We start from the raw sequence: 19,651 nt of genomic DNA, 5'->3' as shown, positions 1-19,651 counted from the left end.
GCTTCATAATTATTTAATGATTGATTATTGTCATACTGAATGGATACATTCACTAGCACTTGTATTTGACACTAAGATTGTTCCAAAATGTGCTGATTTTAAATTGTGAAAATTAGCCTGGTTGTGGTGGTGCATACCTTTAATCCTAGCACTCTAACACTGTAATCCTAGGAGGCAGAGGCAGAGTTCAAGGCCAGCCTGCTCTACAGAGTAAGTTCCAGGACAGTGAGGACGACACAGAGAAACCTTGTCTTAGGGTGAAAATACATATAGTGAATACATTTCTTCCCTGGCTTATTTTCTTGGGACACATTTTGGCTTTAACTGAGTTTAAATATATCCATAGTTCTATAGCTAATAAATTCATGATGTTTCTGGGATAGAGACACTAATAACTTAGTAATTGTTAATAGCCAGTAAATTTCTTTATTCAGAAACTAGAATCATATTTAAGCATACATCCTGATATGTTGCTATATATATATTTAAATGTTTAACTTTTTTGTGATAGTTTTTTTTTGTGGAAATTATCTCATAAAGTTTTACATGTTAATGTACTAAGTGTCAAAACTGGAGTGGAGAGGAAAGTTCAGGTGCTGTGCATGTTCCCCCAGCATCTCCCCATAACATGTCTATGCTTATACTGTTACTCAGTTACTATGTATACATTGGAGATTTTATAAATAGAGTATACAAATAGTTTAAATTCACATGGCTTCTGTAAGTGATTTGGGTTTCTAGATTTAAAAATAAGCCTTTACCTCATCAACGTGTATATTCTTATACTGAAAAGAACACTTGGCTTGAATTTATTAAGAACCACTGGGTATTAGTAAACTATAGTCATTTATAGAATTGAAGACTTCCTAAATGCATGGACCAGTTAGATGGAATAACTGTTCTGTAAAGCTGGGAAGAATTCAAGACTCAGTGTGATCATCTAGACACTCCCATTGCAGTGAGTTTCAGCTTCCTGATATCTAATACCTACTGGGCAACATCATCCATGGATCCATCCACCATCCATGGATCACAGGAAGGGCCTCAGGAAGTCTAGCACTCACATACTAAATATACCCAATAGTAAGTTTGTATATAAAATGTGTCTCATAAGAACCCTCTGCTTTCTAACAGCACTGTGAAAAAGAAAAGGCCTCCTCCAAGGACCTGAAACATGCTCATGGGAAAGGAGAACCAAGTAAACCTGCCCGGAGGCTTTCAGAATCTCTGCATCCAGCTGATGAAAACAAAACTGAATCGAAGGTAGAAAGAGAACATAAAAGACGAACATCCACCCCCGTTGTAATGGAAGGAGCTCAGGAAGAAATGGAAACAAGAGATGGAAAAAAGCAAGCAGAACGCTCAGAAATTAATGTGGATGAACCCCAGAAACAGAAAAGCACTCTTAAAAATGAAAAGTCTCAAAAGAAAGATGAACCTGAAACACATGGGAAAGGCCTGCCTAAAAAAGAGGCAAAGCCCACCAAGGAGAAACCTGAGAAAGAGAAAGCTCAATCAGAAGAAAAATTGTCTTCAAAACACAAATACAAAGGTGATGGTATGCATAAAATAGGTGATGAGAGTGAACTTCACTCTTCTGAGAAAGGTGTAAAAGTAGAGGAAAATGCTCAGAAACAAAGTCAGCAAACCAAACTTTCTTCCGATGATAAAACTGAACGTAAAAGTAAACACAGGAATGAAAGGAGACTGTCAGTATTGGGTAGAGATGGAAGGCCAGTTTCTGAGTACACTATAAAAACAGATGAACATGCACGTAAAGATAACAAGAAGGAGAGGCACCTGCCGTCTGAAAAAGCCAAGGCAGAGCACAAGTCAAGAAGGTCAAGTGACTCTAAACTGCAGAAAGAGGTCGTAAGCTCCAAGCAGCACGGTGTTCCATTGCAGAAAAGAAGTGAGAGCTGCTCTGAGGAAAAGTGTGACACAGACTCCACCAACGCCGATAGCAGTTCAAAGCCAGAAGAGCCTCATAAAGAGAGGCGGAGAGTGAAGAGCTTGTTGGAAGAGAAGCTTGTGTTAAAGTCTAAATCCAAAGGTCAAGGCAAACAAACAAAAGTGGCCGAAACAGAGTCACAAGAAGGTGTCGTCACAAAGCAGGGGACAACTCCAAAGCCTGACAAGGAGAAGACTACAGAAGACAATGACCCAGAAAGACAGCGCAAGTCCAAACTTGAAGACAGAGCTTTAGAAGAAACTGTTGTTGAACCTGCGTCAGAGAGTGCTGCACCTTCAGCACATGGTGCTCAGAAGGACTCTGGGCACAGAGCTAAGTTACCCTTGGTAAAAGAGAAGCATAAGGCCGATAAAGACTCCGCCTCCTCCAAAGTTGAGAGGAGGCTCTCAGATGGGCACAGAAGCAGAAGCTTAAAGCACAGTAATAAAGACATGAAAAAGAAAGAAGAAAATAAACCAGATGACAAGGATGGTAAAGAAGTGGACAGCAGTCATGAAAAGGGCAGAGGGAATGGCTCAGTCATAGAAAAGAAATTAAGTAGAAGGCTGTGTGAAAACCGAAGAGGAAGCATATCACAAGAAATGACCAAGGAAGATAAGTTAGCGGCAACCATTTTAGGCACTGCTAGTAGTTCTTCACTGCAGAGACCAAAAAAAAGCAGTGAAACCACATTGATCCCAGAACAAGAGCCAATGGAAATTGATTCTGAGGCAGCTGTTGAAAATATGTCTGAACTGTCTAAATCCCGGGACATCAGCAGTAATAGTTCTCAGCAAGATACTGACTTTGAAAATGCTACAAAACATAAAGCTGTTGCTGGGGTTTTAAAGGATGAGTTGAGAGCTTCCACGGTAGATTCAAAACCAGTAGCTGTGGCCTGTAAATCAGGGCGTGGACTAGCAGTTACTAGCAATTCTGAAAAGCATACTGACCATAAAAGCACCTTGACCAGGAAAGTGCATGTCCAAAGTGCTACATCAAAAGCAACTAGGGAGAGAGATCCAGTTCAGCGAGGAGCCCATGACGTAAATGTAGACTCTGAAGGGAGCCGGAGAGTGCTCTCTAGGGCCCCATCAGAAAATGAGAGGGTACAGAAGAATTTGAAAGGCACATCCAGAGCCACTGAAGAATGTGGCACTCAAGGGGATGCTTCTTGTGAATGCTCTGCAGACTCAGACCTGTCATCATCCTCAGGCTCCACTGTTGTACCTCAGAAAGAATCTCACGATTCAAGTACAGTTCCTCTAGTTGACAGAGAAACCATTTCTGAAGGTGGCACAGCGGGTGCCTCCCTTGTAAATCATTCTGATAGCCCTAACCAAAGTTTGACTATTAAGAAGTCAGAAGTCCATAAGACCAACGGCAGCAAAGAAGGTAGTGATGGCTCCACAGCAGATATGCCATCCAAAGCAAACCTCGGGAGCAAAAGGCACCTTTCTGAAGATGGCCAGGCCACATTGCTGTATGGTAAAGAAGGCAAAGCAGGCATACCTCTGGCTGGCAAGTCAACAGGCATGACTGGGGAATGTAAGAACATTAGCAAGCAAAGGAACTTGATGGGCACAGCCAAAAAAGAGAGTGATCTGAACGTAGAGCCTGACGTAAAACAGGACAGTGCTGCAGTTGACAATGTGGTAGACCTGAGTACAAGAAAGGAGCCTGAAACAGTCAGACGTAAGCATAACAAAGATCCAGATGAAAATAAAAAACTACCAACTGGTGCTGAAAGGAAGACTGAAAACAATGAGGTAGACACCAGTGCTAGGCGTGATAATGCCTCCGTGTCACAGCAAAGGCATGGGAAAATGGAGAGGGTAGCAGCTGGATCTGGTAGACGAGACAAAGCTGTCATTGCTACTAGTACTGAAGGGAAGGACAAAGGCATCACGTTAAACCCAGTGAAGGCTGGGGATGCCACAACCACTTCATCAGAAACAAGAGCGAAGGGGATGACCTTACCTTGCACCAGTATTGAGGCAGACGAAGGCTTCATAATGGGTGCATGCCCTAGAAACCATCCTCTTCAGGTTGGGGCAGAAGCCAGTGAATGCACTGTTTTTGCTGCAGCTGAAGAGGGGAGGGGTGTTGTCACAGAAGGATTTGCTGAAAGTGAGACTTTGCTCACAAGTTCCAAGGAAGGAGAAAGTGGAGAGTGTGCTGTGGCTGAATCAGAAGACAGAGCAGCAGGCCCCTTGGCAGCTCATACAGTTCAAACTGAAGCCACTGTGAACAGTGTTACAACAGAGGAAAAAGATGATGCAGTAACCAGTGCAGGCTCTGAGGAAAAGTGTGATGGTTCTTCATGTACAGTTGAGGGGACTGCTACTTTTATTGGTGAAGTTGAAAGCGATGGAGCCGTTACAAGTGCTGGAACAGAAATAAGAGCAGGATCTGTGAGCAGTGAAGATGTTGTTGGCTCCCAAGAAAATAGGACACAAGTTGATCCTAAAAAAGAAACAGAAGGCACTGTGACATGTACTGAAGCCAAAGGAAGAAGTGATAACTTCCTTTTCTGCTTGGTAACTGGAGTGGGAACCCAAGAGCAACGTGTAGTTACAGGTGCAGATGTGGTCCAAGTAAATGATGATAAGCCTCGAGAGGCAAGTGCCAACCAAGAGCGAGATGGTTCTGGAAATGATGGTACAGAAGGTGAGAGTGCAGTCACCAGCACAGGCATTACTGAAGAAGATGGGGAAGGCTCAGCAAATTGCACAGGCTCTGAAGACAGCAGTGAAGGCTGTGCCATAAGTTCTGAAACGGAAGAAAATGCTGAGAGTGCAATGGACAGCACAGAGGCCCAAGACATTACTAACATCCCTTTGGTAGCTGCTGGTCCCTGTGATGATGAAGACATTGTGACCAGCACAGGTGCCAAAGAAGAGGATGATGAGGGGGAAGGTGTTGTGACTAGTACTGGAAGAGGAAATGAAACTGGACATGCCTCAACTTGCACAGGGCTAGAAGAAAGTGAAGGAATGTTGGTTTGTGAGAGTGGAGAAGGGGGTAGTCAGAGTGGCCCTACAGTGGAGCATGTGGATGCTGAGGCTGGGGCAACCACTATGAATCCAAATGACAGTAACGTTGATAGTATGAGTGGTGCGGAGAAGGAAAGCAAAGACACTGATATCTGCTCCAGTGCCAAAGGGATTGTGGAAAGCAGTGTGACCAGTGCCTTTGCAGGAAACAGCAATGGGCCACCAGTGCTAGGTGGTAGTGAAGGTCCTATGGCTAGTGCAACTTCTCATCACAATGATAGTCAGCTTACCAGGAAAGAAATGGTGGAAGATACAACTATTTCCACTGGGTTAGTGAGGGGCAGTGATGACGTTCTTGTATCTGGTGCAGTTCCAGAATGTGAAGTTGGCCACATGTCACCCAGGGAAAAAGATGAAGGTATCATCACTTCTGTAGAAAATGAAGACTGTGATGGCCTTATGGCTTCTACAGCCAGTTCTGATATTTCCAACCAGGACAGCTTAGCTGGGAGTAAAAGTCAAGGCAATGGCTTGATGATTTCTACTAGTACAAACGATTGCACCCTTCAGGTAAGTGCAATTATAGATGTGAGAAGAGGGCATTTGTGTACTCTGAACACTGAAGAAAATGTGGAAGGCACAAGAATACACATGGAAGGATTTGAGGCTCCTATGCCCAGTGCAATTTCAGGGGATGAGAACCAACTGACTTCTGCTAGCAGAAGTGAAGAAAAGGATGAATGCGCTATGATCTCCACAAGCATAGGGGAAGAATTCGAAGTTCCCATTTCCAGTGCAGCTACCATCACATGTGCTAAAAGTGAGCAGCCAGTTGCAGCGGTTGAGGAAAGCACACCAGGTCCAGTCTTGGTAAGCACCGAGGACTTTGAGGTTCCTATGCCTAGTGCCCCCACTGAAGCTACAAGTCCTCTTGCCTCAACCAGCAAGGAAGAAAAGGATGAATGTGCTCTCATTTCAACAAGCATAGCAGAAGAATGTGAAGCCTCTGTCTCCGGTGTAAGTGAAAATGCACCCTCTGTTACAGATGGGAATGCAGTTATCTCAACAAGTTCAGTGGAAGACTGTGAAGGCTCTGTGTCCAGTGCTGTCCCTCAGGAAACAATCTGTCCTTCAGTCATACCAGTAGAGGAGACGGGTGACACCGCCATGATTTCCACCAGCACCTCTGAAGGACGTGAAGCAGCCATGATTGGTACTGTCCCTGCAGATGAAGACCAGGCCACCACTGTGAGAGGGGAAGATTTGAGTGATGCTGCCATTATCTCCACTAGCACAACAGAGTGTGTGCTGATGTACACTAGCCTAAGCAGAAATGAAGAGAGTCAGCCAGCCACACACAACCCAGAAGGAAATGGTGGTCATTTAGCTACAAAGCAAAGTAAGTGTGAACTACCCATGCCCAGCCTCATGGCTGAGAATAACTGTCAGTGCCCTGGGCCATTCACAACAGTCAAAGAAGTGGGCCCCTTGATGGCAGTGAGCACCAGGGTGGGGCATGATAGACTACCGGTCTGTGAGCCCTCTGCAGGGCAAGGCCAGCCAGGTACTGCTTCATGCATAGGAGAGGAAGAGAGACATGGCAAGGACTGCCTTGGCCAAGACCTCAATTCCAAAGAAAGGAATGCATTGCTGAGCTCTGTTCAGAGGGAGAACAAAAGTGCAGAGGCAGAGGCAGCAGGAGACAGCACAGCTAGTGGTCTAGCAAGAAGGGGCTCAGAGAGGAATGCAAACTCAGTGTCTGACAACTTGTCTGAGACTAACTGTCTGAAAGGACCAGAACAGACATCTGAGGACTCCTCTGGCAGTAGTCACTGTCTGGCAGCAGTAAATACTGGTGCTAAAACTGATGACATGCTGCCCATCAGAGATGCTGCATCGGAGTATCCTTCTGACCAGCAGGCACCTGAGAACAACTTGAAAACTACCACCAAATGTATTACAAGCCAGCAGTCAAAAATGACTCCTTCCCACACAGCAGGCCTTCCAACTACCTGCCTTGTAACTCCATCTACTCCAAAACGGGAGGGGGGCTTGACTGCAAAAAGTGACCACAGTGGCACATGGACTAGTGAAAGGTCTGCTGAGAAAACGGGACATGTTCCTGGTACAAGGCAGTCACTCCACAGGGAAGGAAGCCTTGATGTCACTGTTCTTCCTGAGGAGAATGCATGTGGCATAGGTGAGAGTCCATTTGTAATTACATATTCTAACACTTAACCAAGGTGATTTTACAACATCCTGTGTTTTAAATATTAAAACTAGACCCATTGCTCATGTGTCAGTAGAGAAGAGGCAGGAGGCTGAGGGCAGGCACCTAAACGTGTTTATCTTCATGACTGGCAAGTTTCTGAGCCATCTTCGGGTTTCTTGTTTGTTTGTGCCTTGGTTGGTTGGTTGCTTGCTTTGGATTGGTTTGCAGTATCCTGGGGGTTGAACCCAGGGCCTCTTGTGTATTCTACCACTGAGCTACATACATTTCCAGCTCCTATTTTTACTCCTAACTGAGAGTGCTGTTCGAGTAAGATGCATTAACTTACACTTTAGAGTATTTTGGGGAGGGAGTACCTGTTCCTTTTTGAGAGATTTCAGAGAGTGCTGGTCTTGTGGAAATCAGTAATCACTCTCAAAGGTATAGTTGCAGTTATACTATCCAGTTTCAGATGCTGTGCACAATTACTACTATGCTAGGCTCTAGGGGTGCAGATAATCAGTGGGAAGACGGTTATGAATTCTGCCTCATGTGACACTCACTGGCATTGATTCTAGTGTGACAAGTGTTTAGGGTGAAGTGAAGAATAGTGTATGTTACAAACTCAAGAGTTCCTGATAAGACTTGCAGTGGCCAATGAACCTTGATTCATCTCCATTCTAGCTTTATAAACTATGGCATCCTGGACCTTTAAATGGAACCAACCTTACTTGCACTTAGTCTAGCTTCAGAAAACTGATGCTAGTAGATTTAGCCCTGTTTGTTATAGGTACTTAAAGCAGCATTAAGAAATGTCTTAAGGAGTTATCTCCAGGGAAGAGCACACCAGTTGGTTATCCAGTACCAAATGGTCAGCTCTGAAAATGTACATACAAGTAATGTTATACATACTGAGCAGATTATATATTTAGAAATATATATAAGTACATACATACATATATAGAGAGATGTAACAGCAATTAATGAAAAAAAGGACTTGAATTTGAAAGACATAGTAGAGATATATGGGAGGCTTGTAGAAAGGAAAGTGAAGAGAAAAAATTATGTACTTATAATCCCAAGAACAAAAATGGAAGAAAAGAAGTATCCTAAGGGTTGAAATAACTAACTTTTCTCATTGCATTTAGCCTAGAAAGAATTGAGTCCTCCAAAGGTTTTTGTGACTCAGTTTTCCTGCACTCTTATTCCTCTATCCGTTTTCTGTCCCCTGGAAGGGCAAATAGAAGGGCTTTTAACAAGAAAAGAGCTGCAGGCTCTTGGGGAAATGAAGGCTTTTCTTTGTTAGCTTCTGTGTGAGGTAAGGGAACCAGAAGCCACAGCTACAAAGGAATGTGATAAAATTGCCCACCTGAGAAGATCCCATTGTCTTGGGGTCTGCCTGACAGGTTTTAATTTTGTATTCAATTTCACTGTGGCAGGAAGTAAAGTGGGTCTATAAATCACCTCTTGATTGGGCATTTATAAATCTCTGTTGCTCACAATGTTGCATATATAGTTTTAGGGACAAATTTGATGGAGCTGGCTATAGAACAATACTAGGAAATATGATAGCTCCATAAATAATATTTTATCTCCCTTTCTGGTCAGCTGTCTTTTTATGCAAGCAAAAAATAATTCCATTTCCCACAAATGAGCAAATAGCCACTCCTTTTTCCAGCCCCTTTTATCCACAGAGTACTCCTTTTTCTGCTTTTTTGCTTACAGTGAAATAAATCTGCAAGGGCAGGTGGCTCTGAGAGTTAGATAACACATCATTACTTTTCTGGGTGAGATGCATTTTGAATTCATTTTGCATTCAAATTTTTAAATTATATTAATTCTTTGAGTTTCATTAGGTAATATGGAGTCACCACCAAAGGCTATAGAAGAATCAGGACTGTCAGCTAATTTGACAACTGAGGTAAGACCATTAGCTCAGTAAGTCTTGACTGGAAGTGGTGTGTGCTATTGGCCATCCATACATAGTCAGTGTTCGGCCTTTTCTCATACTGGTGACACATGGTGGTGTTATTATCACCCTATGGGTAGAAAGCTAAGAACTTAAGTAATCTTAGTAAAAAGTATCATTGTCAGTTCCGTCTCCGCAAGGCAAACATGGAGTCACCTTCAGTTCATCTGTGTTTAATCTGTCAACAAAACATGAGTCCATGACTTTCTGTTCCCATAGCTACCACCCTCACCTCAGTGATGGCTTTAATGGCTTCCCATTTGACTTGGACTTCTGTTCCAGCCCATCTTATAGTTGACATTACCATGCCCAATGTTTTTCAAAACAGAAATTGGGTCTTGTCATAGCTCTGCTTAAATTTCCATGGTTTCATATTTTGAATAAAATTGTTCTTATTTTTATTATACCTGTACTATGCACAATTTGCACTCGTGTTTCTAGACTGATTCCTCAGCACTTACCAATTATAAATGACAAGCTGGCAGTGAATGGGGGGTTACCCCCAAAAGGGCTTTGGGCAGGTAATAAGGAGCATTTGCAAAAGGACATTGGTGCAGAATTCTAGAAGTAGAGTTCAAGTTTATTGGAAGAGAAAGGAGAGGAAAACTAGGCAAAGAGATGGAATGGGTGATACTGTAGTACACAAGGCTCCCAACTGTCTGGCAAGGTAGTAGGACCAATCAGGAAGGACCACGTGTATTGTGCTAAACTATAGTTTTAACCTTTTGCAGTAAGAGAAATATTGATGGGTGAAATGTGAGATTAGACTGCTCATTCCTGTATTTTTAAATGTTGATGTGCTCAGTTTTCAATTCATGGGAAGGTAGATTTTAAATTGCTTCTAGATGCTGGGCAGGGGAGTATTGTCACCACAGTTGCCAGCTAGTCTCACCTCACTAATTTTTGTGGTGATTTGGATTTTGTAGGCATCTGTGCATTCAGAGGAAAATACAAATCATGAAGTTGCAGCAGCATCTGAAAACCCCTGTGTTGGAAGGCCAAATGGATCGGGTAAGCTACTTTTAGCAGTTCTTCACACTGTCTGTCCCGGCATGTATTTTGATCTTTTGTTGAAGCTTAAAGTTGGTAGATTTATAGTAAAACAGTGACAGACTATGAATTTGCCTCTCACTTTTTAAAATAGTTCAGAGAAAATTCTTCATTTTTTTTCCTTTTTTTGTTAAAGATTTATTTAAAATTTTGTTGATGTGGATGGGTGGGTGAGCACATGAATGCATGCAGGTGACTTGGGAAGAGCTGTCAGATCTTCTCCAGCTGGAGTTAGAAGCACTTGTAAGTCACTTTATAAGTGCACTGGGAACTGAACTTGAGTCTTCTGGAAGAACAGTACACCACATAACTGTTGAACTCTCCCTTGAGCCACACATTCTTTCGTTTTTAACACACACTTTTCTCCTGTTTTATGGAGGGTTATTGTTTAAATATGACCTCTCCAAATAATCATGTCAGGGGACAGGTGCTTAATTCCTGCATATTTCTCCATGCCCTTACTGCCCTTCCGGGGACTATTGCAGCGTGTTCCCAACAACCAATCACGTGCCCACTTGACCACCTTGGCTCTCAGCCCTAGAACTCTGGCTTTTGCCCTAGTGACAACACAAAACCACTCTCAGCTTGCATCACCTTTCGGTCTACAGCACTCTCTGTTGTAAGCCACAATACTTTTAGGAGAAAGCCTCAGAATTAGAAAGGAAATGGCCTTGGGAGCCTTCTAAACAGAAATTCACATAATCCTCAGACTACAACAGATGCTAAGTCATTCATGCTGAAGTTAAATAATCCAAACCATGAATAAATTAGTTCAGTGTGTATGGCTGTTTCAATAGTGCATAATGTTCACTGTCTAGAAGGAAATATTTGTGCATTCTCAGTCTTTGGTTCCCATAGCTAGCTTTAGACTGTTTTACTGTGTTTAGGTACAATTCAATAAGAGATCTATTTACTTAGAAGGAAGCTGTTTAAAAGAAAAATGTATATTCTGTCATTGTTGAGGAGAAACAGTAGGCTTTGTACTTCAAGTTCCAAAGATTATAAACAGACCATTGCTGTGTGAGGGGAAAGGCTCTAACCTTTCATCTGATGGCATTATTTTTAAATGAGCCAGTGTTAACTGCAGCTTAGCAGATAACATTAAGGTCTTTCACCTTTCCCTTAACTCCAGATGACTGAAATAGTTAAGTCACTGCATGACTTAATGGGCTACAGACATTATTATAAAAATAGAAGCTGTTTTTCTGATAATATGCAGAACTCAGATTGTAAAAACTGGTTGGTTAGAGTTTTATGATCCACAGAAATACAGGTCACTTGACATTGTCTTGTTCAGTTCCTCTGCTCTGGAACTCTTTAGTAAAATGTGTTGCTCCACATTTCAAACACAGTGTTGTTTCCTTGTGTCTCATCTTGTTTTTGAACAGGTGAGCAGGTGAAGGAAGCTTCATTGGTGAGTGAATCACAAAATGTAAGTAACTGTAAAAGTTTGGTCTGTTGATGGTTTGTTTTTGTTTAAGGATGAGGAGAGAGGAGAACTAGTTTGTGAGAAGTCTGTACCGGAGGCCATCTGGTAACATGTTCTCCACTCAAGTTCACATGCAGACAGTAGCTTTCCCTTGACCTCTTCCACAGTCACTTACATGCTATGCTAAAGAACTCTGAGCTTGCTGCTTTCTATTACAATAGAACTACACATTCAGTTGTAGTATCTTAAGTCTTCCTGGCAATAGAGACAAAAGAGTTTTTAGTTTGAGTGTTAGACTTCACTTTATGCTGGTAGAAAGCTTGTCTGAAGAGACTGAACTGTGATTGTAATAAACATTTTTCCCCAGTTGTGATTCTCATAATTGCTTTGAATCCCTTGAAAGTTTTGTTTTTGTTTTGCCACAGTGTATATGTAGGGAACATAACACCAGAGGTGAATATTTAATAAAATGCTCACAAATCTCCCTTAGCCATGCTTTCCAGAACATCCATGTATTCTGGAAGATATGGAGAGTTTTGCTTACTTCTAGGCACTGTGACGTCATTGCAGTCCTCACCTGAACTCATTGAACTGCCTAGCTTTGTACCTAGATGCTCACAGACTATGCTGTAAAAGAGAAGCCCCTGTGGTGGGGTTCTGATTTGCCCTCCAAGCTGAAACCTACAGCACCAGGCAGTGTGTGTCACCCCATCACCCCAAGTCCCCAGAAGAGTACAACCTCCAGTAGTCATGAGGGTCTGTAGCTAGGGTTGTAAAATGCTGTAGGACATCGAAACTGTGTAGTTTAAAATAAAGTATGGTTGACAAAATTTGCCAAATAGGTAATTTTATGACAAAAAAAGACACTTCAGAGTTTTGCTGGGTCTTGCTGTTGTTTGAGACTTTCTAACTTTTTGAGCCACGATCTTGCTATATAACCTGTTACTTGATATATAGACCAGCTGGCCTCAAGCTTATGGCAGTCCTTCTGCTCACCCTCCCCGGTGCTAGGATTGCACGTGTGTGCACTGCACACAGCTCAGAGGTTTTAAAGATAAAGAGGACTTGTGAGGAGAGCTCTTTGAGTGGAAGAGAATTCAGAACTTTAATTTTTTCTTTCTTATTTTGCTTTTTCCAAAATCATTTTAAAGACCATGAGAATAAACATTAAAGCACGGTAACTTTTTAAGCTAGAATTTTTTCACAAAGAAGGCCCTCTGTATCCTTGAGCTTCTGGGTAAATGAAGAGAACACGGCAGTATTGTAAACAGCCAGGTTCCACACAATGCCTTTTTATCTTCTGTTAAGTTTACTTGAGACTATCCATAACGAACCCTTTTATTGTATATTTAGGTTGAAAATTCAGACTCAAAGATCAATGAAGAAATTCACTCTGAATCTCGAAACAAAGGAGGTAAGTTAATGAATCCCACAGTAGTAATTTTAGTGCTGATTATAATTATCATTCACTGAGAGTCTTGTATGCTCTATTACTTCACAGTTGTTCTCGTGTAGTTTATGCAGTCCACTAAAGTGAACACTAAGTATCACATTTATAGTTTAGGAAATAGCTTAGAGAACGTTAGTGATTTGGCCGTACGACTAAGAAGTGGTATTTGACCTTAACTAGCTACAAGACCTTTACTAGTAACCTCACAGTGCATTCAGTCCTGTGTTGGAGCAAAGTACATAGTCTCCTGTGATTTTTATGGTAGAAATACGAAATGCTATGCCATACTTCCGGCTGAGCATTTGTTAATTAACTTCTCACTGTCTCAATGTAGCAACAGATCAGGAAGTTGCATTTATGTGAGTCGGTCCTTGTTACACATAACCTTTGAAGGCCACTAGCTCCAAAAAGAGAATTTTTTTCTCAGCCAGCATGTGAAGTTTTGTTGGTTTCTGCTAATTTTGTTGATTCTGTAACCCAAGATTGGAGAAAGAATTAAATATCATACACTTAGTTCTCATAATTGCCTTGAATTGTATTTTAGATAACAGTAAAACAGTGACATTGATTGATAGACACTCGTGCACATCACCACATTTATCATGCCTTAAAATTTAGCATATTTGTCTCACTCACCTATTAAAATGTTACAGATGTAGTGAGTCCCCATAATAGGATTTCCTAGTCACAATCTCTTTCTCTTTTATCCCACACAAAGGGAACCACTGTTCTGCATTTACTAGGTATGGTTTTAGTTTCATAAAATACATAGCATATGTTGCCTGGTTTAGGTGAATGGTAACCACATTTTATAAACCATTTCCACCTTCCACCCTATTTTCCTACTTTGCAGTATGTTCTGAGGTTCTGTCCTCTTTATTGTACATAAGTCCAGTTACTTTACTGTAATGCTAGTTAGTATTCCATTGTATGAATATGCCATGGTTTTTTTTTTGTTTTGTTTTGTTTTTTTGCTTCTGTTACTGGTGAACATTCCAATATTTTGCAGCTTTTCTTAGTTACAAAGTACGACTTTGCATGTCCCTGTCCTTCAAAATATGAGCAGTGTCCTGTGTCTCTAGATTTGCTCGGTTATGAGCACATCTTCAGTATACCGAATGCTAGCTTTTCTTCAAGTGGCCTAGTTGTCACTTCACACTTGTGTTGTGCCTGACCTTGTTAGGCTGTGATGCTTGCTGATCTGATGGCTGTTGTGCAGTACTTCATGGGGATTCTTTGGAGACTCTTAACACTGTTTGGCTACAAAGCTGAAGGAAGGCCTTGAAAGTCTGCTGGGCAAAATTCAGTTTTGTGGCACTGGCATAGTCCGTTCCTGCTTGGGCCCTGTTTATTCACATTTAACACTGATAAACAGTGGAACTTCCCTACCAGCATTTTTGGGAGAATACCTCAAAAAGCACCTGAACTGTCGCCGTCCACCGTGCCTAGTGCACAACTGCTACCCAAAGGGATGACTGGACAGTTTTTCCCAACCACATGCACAAACACCCAGATGCTTTATTTCAGAGACTTACGATGGTTTTTCTTACTGTATTTACTATTCAGAAATGCTCAGTGGTCAGAAAGACAGCGCGGAAGCCCTAAGCGGTGGCAGCATTGAAGCAGATCCTGAAGAGGTATGTTGCAGAGTTTACTCAAGCGTTTGTGTGTTATAGGTAGGGTTTTCACTCTGTATGAACAAAGGTGTTAGAGAGATTCTTATTTCAAAAAAGAAAGACAGAAAGAAAGGTTCTATTTCTTTTTGTTTTGTTTGTACTTTGATTAGTTATTGGAAAGTTTCATGTATGTTTTGATCATATTTGCCCTCCCCAATTCTTTCCCACCCACCTCTTTCTTCCTACTCACCTACCTGTCTTTTCCTAAAAGTTCTTCAAAGCCAATTTGTGCTGCCCAAGTATTATTTCTTTGTGTAAATTAAATGGATGTTAGAGTGGTGTGTATCACATATCATTTGTGCTTGCTTACAGTGTTATAATGCTTAGGTACTGTGTCCCTGTTGTGTGTTCAAAGTGCACTGGTTTGCACTACCTTTCATCGTGATTACCTCAGTCTAAGTAAAGGTGCCAACATTTCTTTTTCTTTTCTTTCTTTCTTTTTTTTTTTTGTTGTTGTTGTTGTTTTGGTTTATTGAGACAGGTTTCTCTGTGTAGCCTTGGCTGTCCTGAAACTCTCTCTATAGACCAGGCTGGCCTCAAACTCATAGAAATCACCTGCCTCTTCCTCCCGAAGGCAGGGATTAAAGATATGTGCTACCACCACCCACCAGGTGCCAGAATTTCTAATAACATTTTTTTAAATTAATGTACCTACTTACTGCAGATGATAGAAATTATTTCTATGTGTCCTACTTTAACTGATTGGATGCAGATCCTGCTGCCTGTAACATGGCCATTGTTAATTCCAGGTTGAAGAAGAAGAAAGACACATGTCTGGAAGAAACAGAAAGCAGCATTACCCCTCCTCAGAAGATGAACTAGGTATTCATGTGAGCTTCTGTACTAGATGTCCAAAAAGTTATATTCATAGCTAATGATGTGGGACAATAAAACAATCCATGAAGATAGTAACTTTGCTATGTAAATACTTTTGAGGCTAATTTGAGACACCAATAGGATCTTTTCAGACATAGATCCAGAAATTAGACTATTTCCTGGAGAAAACCCAACTTGAGGACATGTCACAAATCTCTGTTATAGGGGCCCGTAAGTGGCACTGAATGCTATGATTTTTGTTGTGGGCAGATACCAGGCAAAGCTAGTGAGATATTTTAGCCAAGGCACATGAGATAATGCCTCTGTGTCACCTTGTTGACGTTATGGCATGTAACACAGCCAGATGACAGAACTTTCTACATTAGTGGATGTCCCATAGTTATTTATCTGTATAATGGCTAGTGGGTACTAGAGGATGGTTGGCATTTGGATATGGTCAGTGTAAATGAAAGACTGAATTTTTTTCATTAATATTTTTTTCAGTGTATTAGTTAGGATGGGCCACAGTAATAAATCTAAATACATAATGGCACAGCACTGTGATGCTTTCTGTCTTAATGCTGGGCCTGATGGCATGGACCTGGAAGCTCAGCTTCTCAAGAGACTAAGCAACAGGACATTAGGTCCAGGCCTAGCAGCTATAGAGTAAGACTGAAATACATGTTGCTAGTGACTGCCATGTCAGATAGTGCCTGACACAAAGTAGAAATTCATTAAATACTTAAGTGAACATATAAGAAAATACAATTTTCTCCTTTTTAAGTAGAAGCATGTGATTATTCTGTAGTAATAAATAACTCACATTTTACATTCGGATACTATACATGGTTCTTTATGTGCAGTCCCAGGTCATCCTCATAGCATCTAGTAAATATAGGCTAAAGCTGAGAGATTTCCTTTACTTCCCCAAGCAGCCTGCTCACACAGCCCAGGTCCCACTCAAGGCCATGCTTCCTGGGTTGAGCTTTTTCAAGGAAGTAAAGTACCAGTGTCCCTGGGACTCCATGTGCCCAGCCCTTCCTGCTAGACCTCATGGTACCATGTGGACTTCAGGGTGGGATTGTTTTTTGAGACAAGGTCTTGAGATGTAGCCTAGACTGGCCCTGGACTGGCAATATTCTTCCCTGCCTCCATTCCTGAGTTCGGGGGTAAACTATCATGCCCTGATAACATTTGAAGATTTTTTTATGCTCCCTTTCTTCGGCAAGCCAAAGACCAATGCTGAGTGTTCAACCATTGCTGAGTGCTCAAATCCCAAACATTTTAAATATATTTAGAATAACTTTTGGCTTTAGTGTATCACAGACCTAAAAAAAAAAAAATCTGCAAATGCCCTAAAATAGAACTGTATTTCATTTTCAGTTAGTTTTTGTTCTTTTGTGATTCTTTTGTGATTTACAGATGATAGCCCAGATGTCCTGGTTTCCAGAATAGAAACAGCACAGAGACAGTATTCTGAAACTGAGCCACATGACACAAAGGTATTTTTCTACTGATTAGTTCTAAATTTGGAGGGAGGGAGGTAGCCTAATTGCATCACTGTGAATACTTACAATTTTTATTCTATTATCCTTATATCATGTATCTAACAATAACCAGCTTGTTATAAAAGATATATAAATTTGCTACTTTATAATAATAAACTGCAAGATTGTAGTAATATGACAGGTTTGATGTTCACTTATGACTTTGTTCAGTGATCTTGCTTATTTCTCAGCATTTCCAGATGGTTTCTTCCAGCTCTAATGTGCTTTTAGCATAGATGTACTTGCACCAGTGGTGATATGTGTTACTTAGCAATGTTGATATGCTACCTCTGAATACTTTCTGCCTCAAGTCCAGCAGCCCCGGATCTGCACTTTTCCCATAGCTCTTACATTTGTGTTGGGATTTAGAGAAGCAGCTTGTGGGTCCTTGCCTTCCTTCTGCTCCCCTTCCTGCTTGTCCCAGATTTGCACACTTCCTGCTGGGGACCTCTTGAGTGATATCATCTGTCTCTCTTGCCCATGTTATTTTTCTCCACCTAGTTCTAGTTTTATGCAAATATAACAGCTGACTTCCTGCACACTACAGGAATTCTTGTGTCTGCAAGAACTGGTGAACTAAATATAAAGAGAGGACTCTTAAAAACCAAAGAAGGAAAAGTGGCATAGTACCATGAATTTCAGTGGGTGTGTACCTAGGAAAGAAATAGGCTTTTAATTCATTCCTCATTGCCCTGTTCACAACTAGATGATAAGATAATACTTTTAAATTAATAGAGAAGCAGTTTGAAGGAGATTTCACCCCACCCCCAATTTCATATAAGTTTTTAAATAATGAATTTAAGTAAAATCTGATAGCTCAGCGATAAAGCATTTGCATAGAGTGCATAGGACCCTGGACTCTATCTTCAGTCCTTCAACATAAAACATCATCCATAGCTAATATTTTCAATATTATGAAATGGTATTTTCCTGCATAGAAGCTGTGTTCAGAAGCTATTTAATGTCCCATTTTACAGTAATGCTGATCTGTAGACAAGCTACTAGGTTGGGAGTGATTTTACCTTTCCTATGACAGCTCATGAAATAAAGATAATGAGAGAACTTTTAGAAGCAATAAGTCATTGGCAAGTTGGTATGGCAAGACTAAAAGAAGTTAAAAATTGAATTTGGAAAAATTCCAGGCACTGGGGAAATGGAAAACAGAATAAAAATGAGTTCCTGCATGTCATTGGGAGCTGGCGGAATTCTTGAGGGACCCAGTGCTTGTTCTGTAAGAATCATCCCTAACCGGATAGATAGTCTATCCTAGACACGAAAACTGGACAGCATCTTCAGCCACATGTGAACTGGAGCAAACACCAACTACCACAGACACACCTCTGTCCTTCCACCTTTCAGCACATGAAAAGGGTCAAGGTTGGAAGTCACTAGATACATGAGGGCAAATTAAATAGCTTGCTCTAGAGACAGCTGTTAAGCGTTCTTAGGTGGGCTGAACTTCCATATTCTAAGCCTGTGCCCTCCCAAGCTGAAAGAGTGATAAGCCACAAGGACAGCTGTTCCCAGCCTGTGGGTTGTGACCCCTTTGGGGACATCGAATAACCCTTTCACAGCAGTTGCCTAAGACCATCAGAAAAAATTATGGTTATGAAGTAGCAATGAAAATAGTTTTGTGGTTGGGGGTTACCACAACATGAGGAACTGTATTAAAGGGTCACAGCATTAGGAAAGTTGAGAACCACTACTCTAGAATATTAATTAAATGACAGAACTGCTTTTAATTCTACTTTCTGTTTACAATTATTCTAAAATTCTCTGTGAATGATACAGAAACTAGCCGTGGTGTCTGAAGTCACTGAGCTACATTGTCAGTCATGTCTGTAATTCCTTGTCTTGGTCCTGGTCGTGTAGTGTTTTCAAGATACCCTAGGGAAAGCTGGGAGTTCTGCAGGTGAGAGAACTTGAGAATGATCTGCGTTTAGCATCATGTGATTAGAATTTACAGGTAATCAGTTAAGAGAACTTGCAGAATCTGTTAGCTTAGTGTTAACTGGAATGACCCTCCACACTGGATACTTAGGGCTCCTATAAAGAAACCATTCATTATGTAGTCACAGACAAATGAGAAACACCTGAGCTCACTCTGCTATCACTAGGAGATAACACAAGCTCCTTGTCTTCCTTATTACTAGGGAGAAGGGATCTGCCTCAAAATAGGCCAGCAACTCAAATGTTTAGAAAGCCTTAAGTATGGTATAATGTGGATATTTTTGCTTTGTATTTATACCTTCTTAAGTTTCTAAAAAGTGGGCCAGCAAGATGGCTTAGTGGGTAAAGTCTGATAGCCTGAATTCAAATCCCAAGACCCACACAGTGCAAGGGGAGAAGTGACTCCTGAAAAGTCCTCTGACCTCCATATATGTGCCATGTGTGCACTTAAGCACATGCAAAAAATAAATAACATAAAACACCTGGTGACACTGAGTGCCTTTGTGAAGGGAGGGATGTAAGGCAATCCTAGACCCTCCAGTGCCACAAAGAAAAAAGAAAGGAAAGAAATGAGGATAATAATGGGTCGTTCAAAAAGTAATTTAAGT

General features: G+C 41.3%; 1 protein-coding gene across 16 annotated transcripts in view; it reads left to right on the top strand.

Moving 5' to 3' along the window:
- Nucleotides 1-19,651, top strand: part of Bod1l1 (biorientation of chromosomes in cell division 1 like 1) — a 55,369-nt gene that overhangs the window by 20,476 nt on the left and 15,242 nt on the right. For 2 of the 16 annotated variants that reach the window (XM_076546204.1, XM_076546200.1), the window contains exons 10-17: nt 1,135-7,147; nt 9,013-9,077; nt 10,052-10,136; nt 11,564-11,589; nt 12,958-13,018; nt 14,621-14,691; nt 15,480-15,552; nt 16,969-17,048. In XM_076546204.1, coding sequence (XP_076402319.1) covers nt 1,135-7,147; nt 9,013-9,077; nt 10,052-10,136; nt 11,564-11,589; nt 12,958-13,018; nt 14,621-14,691; nt 15,480-15,552; nt 16,969-17,048 — 6,474 coding nt within the window. Of the gene's footprint in view, nt 1-1,134; nt 7,148-9,003; nt 9,078-10,051; nt 10,137-11,563; nt 11,608-12,957; nt 13,019-14,620; nt 14,692-15,479; nt 15,553-16,968; nt 17,049-19,651 lie in introns of all 16 variants that reach the window. The other 14 variants (XM_076546202.1, XM_042285925.2, XM_076546203.1 and 11 more) reach the window with 7 other exon arrangements.

This window comes from Peromyscus maniculatus, chromosome 10 (assembly GCF_049852395.1).
Source record: "Peromyscus maniculatus bairdii isolate BWxNUB_F1_BW_parent chromosome 10, HU_Pman_BW_mat_3.1, whole genome shotgun sequence".
Classification (NCBI taxonomy): Eukaryota; Metazoa; Chordata; class Mammalia; order Rodentia; family Cricetidae; genus Peromyscus; species Peromyscus maniculatus.
The sequence above is the reverse complement of the archived record's forward strand: the minus strand, read 5'-3'. Positions and strand labels throughout refer to the sequence as shown.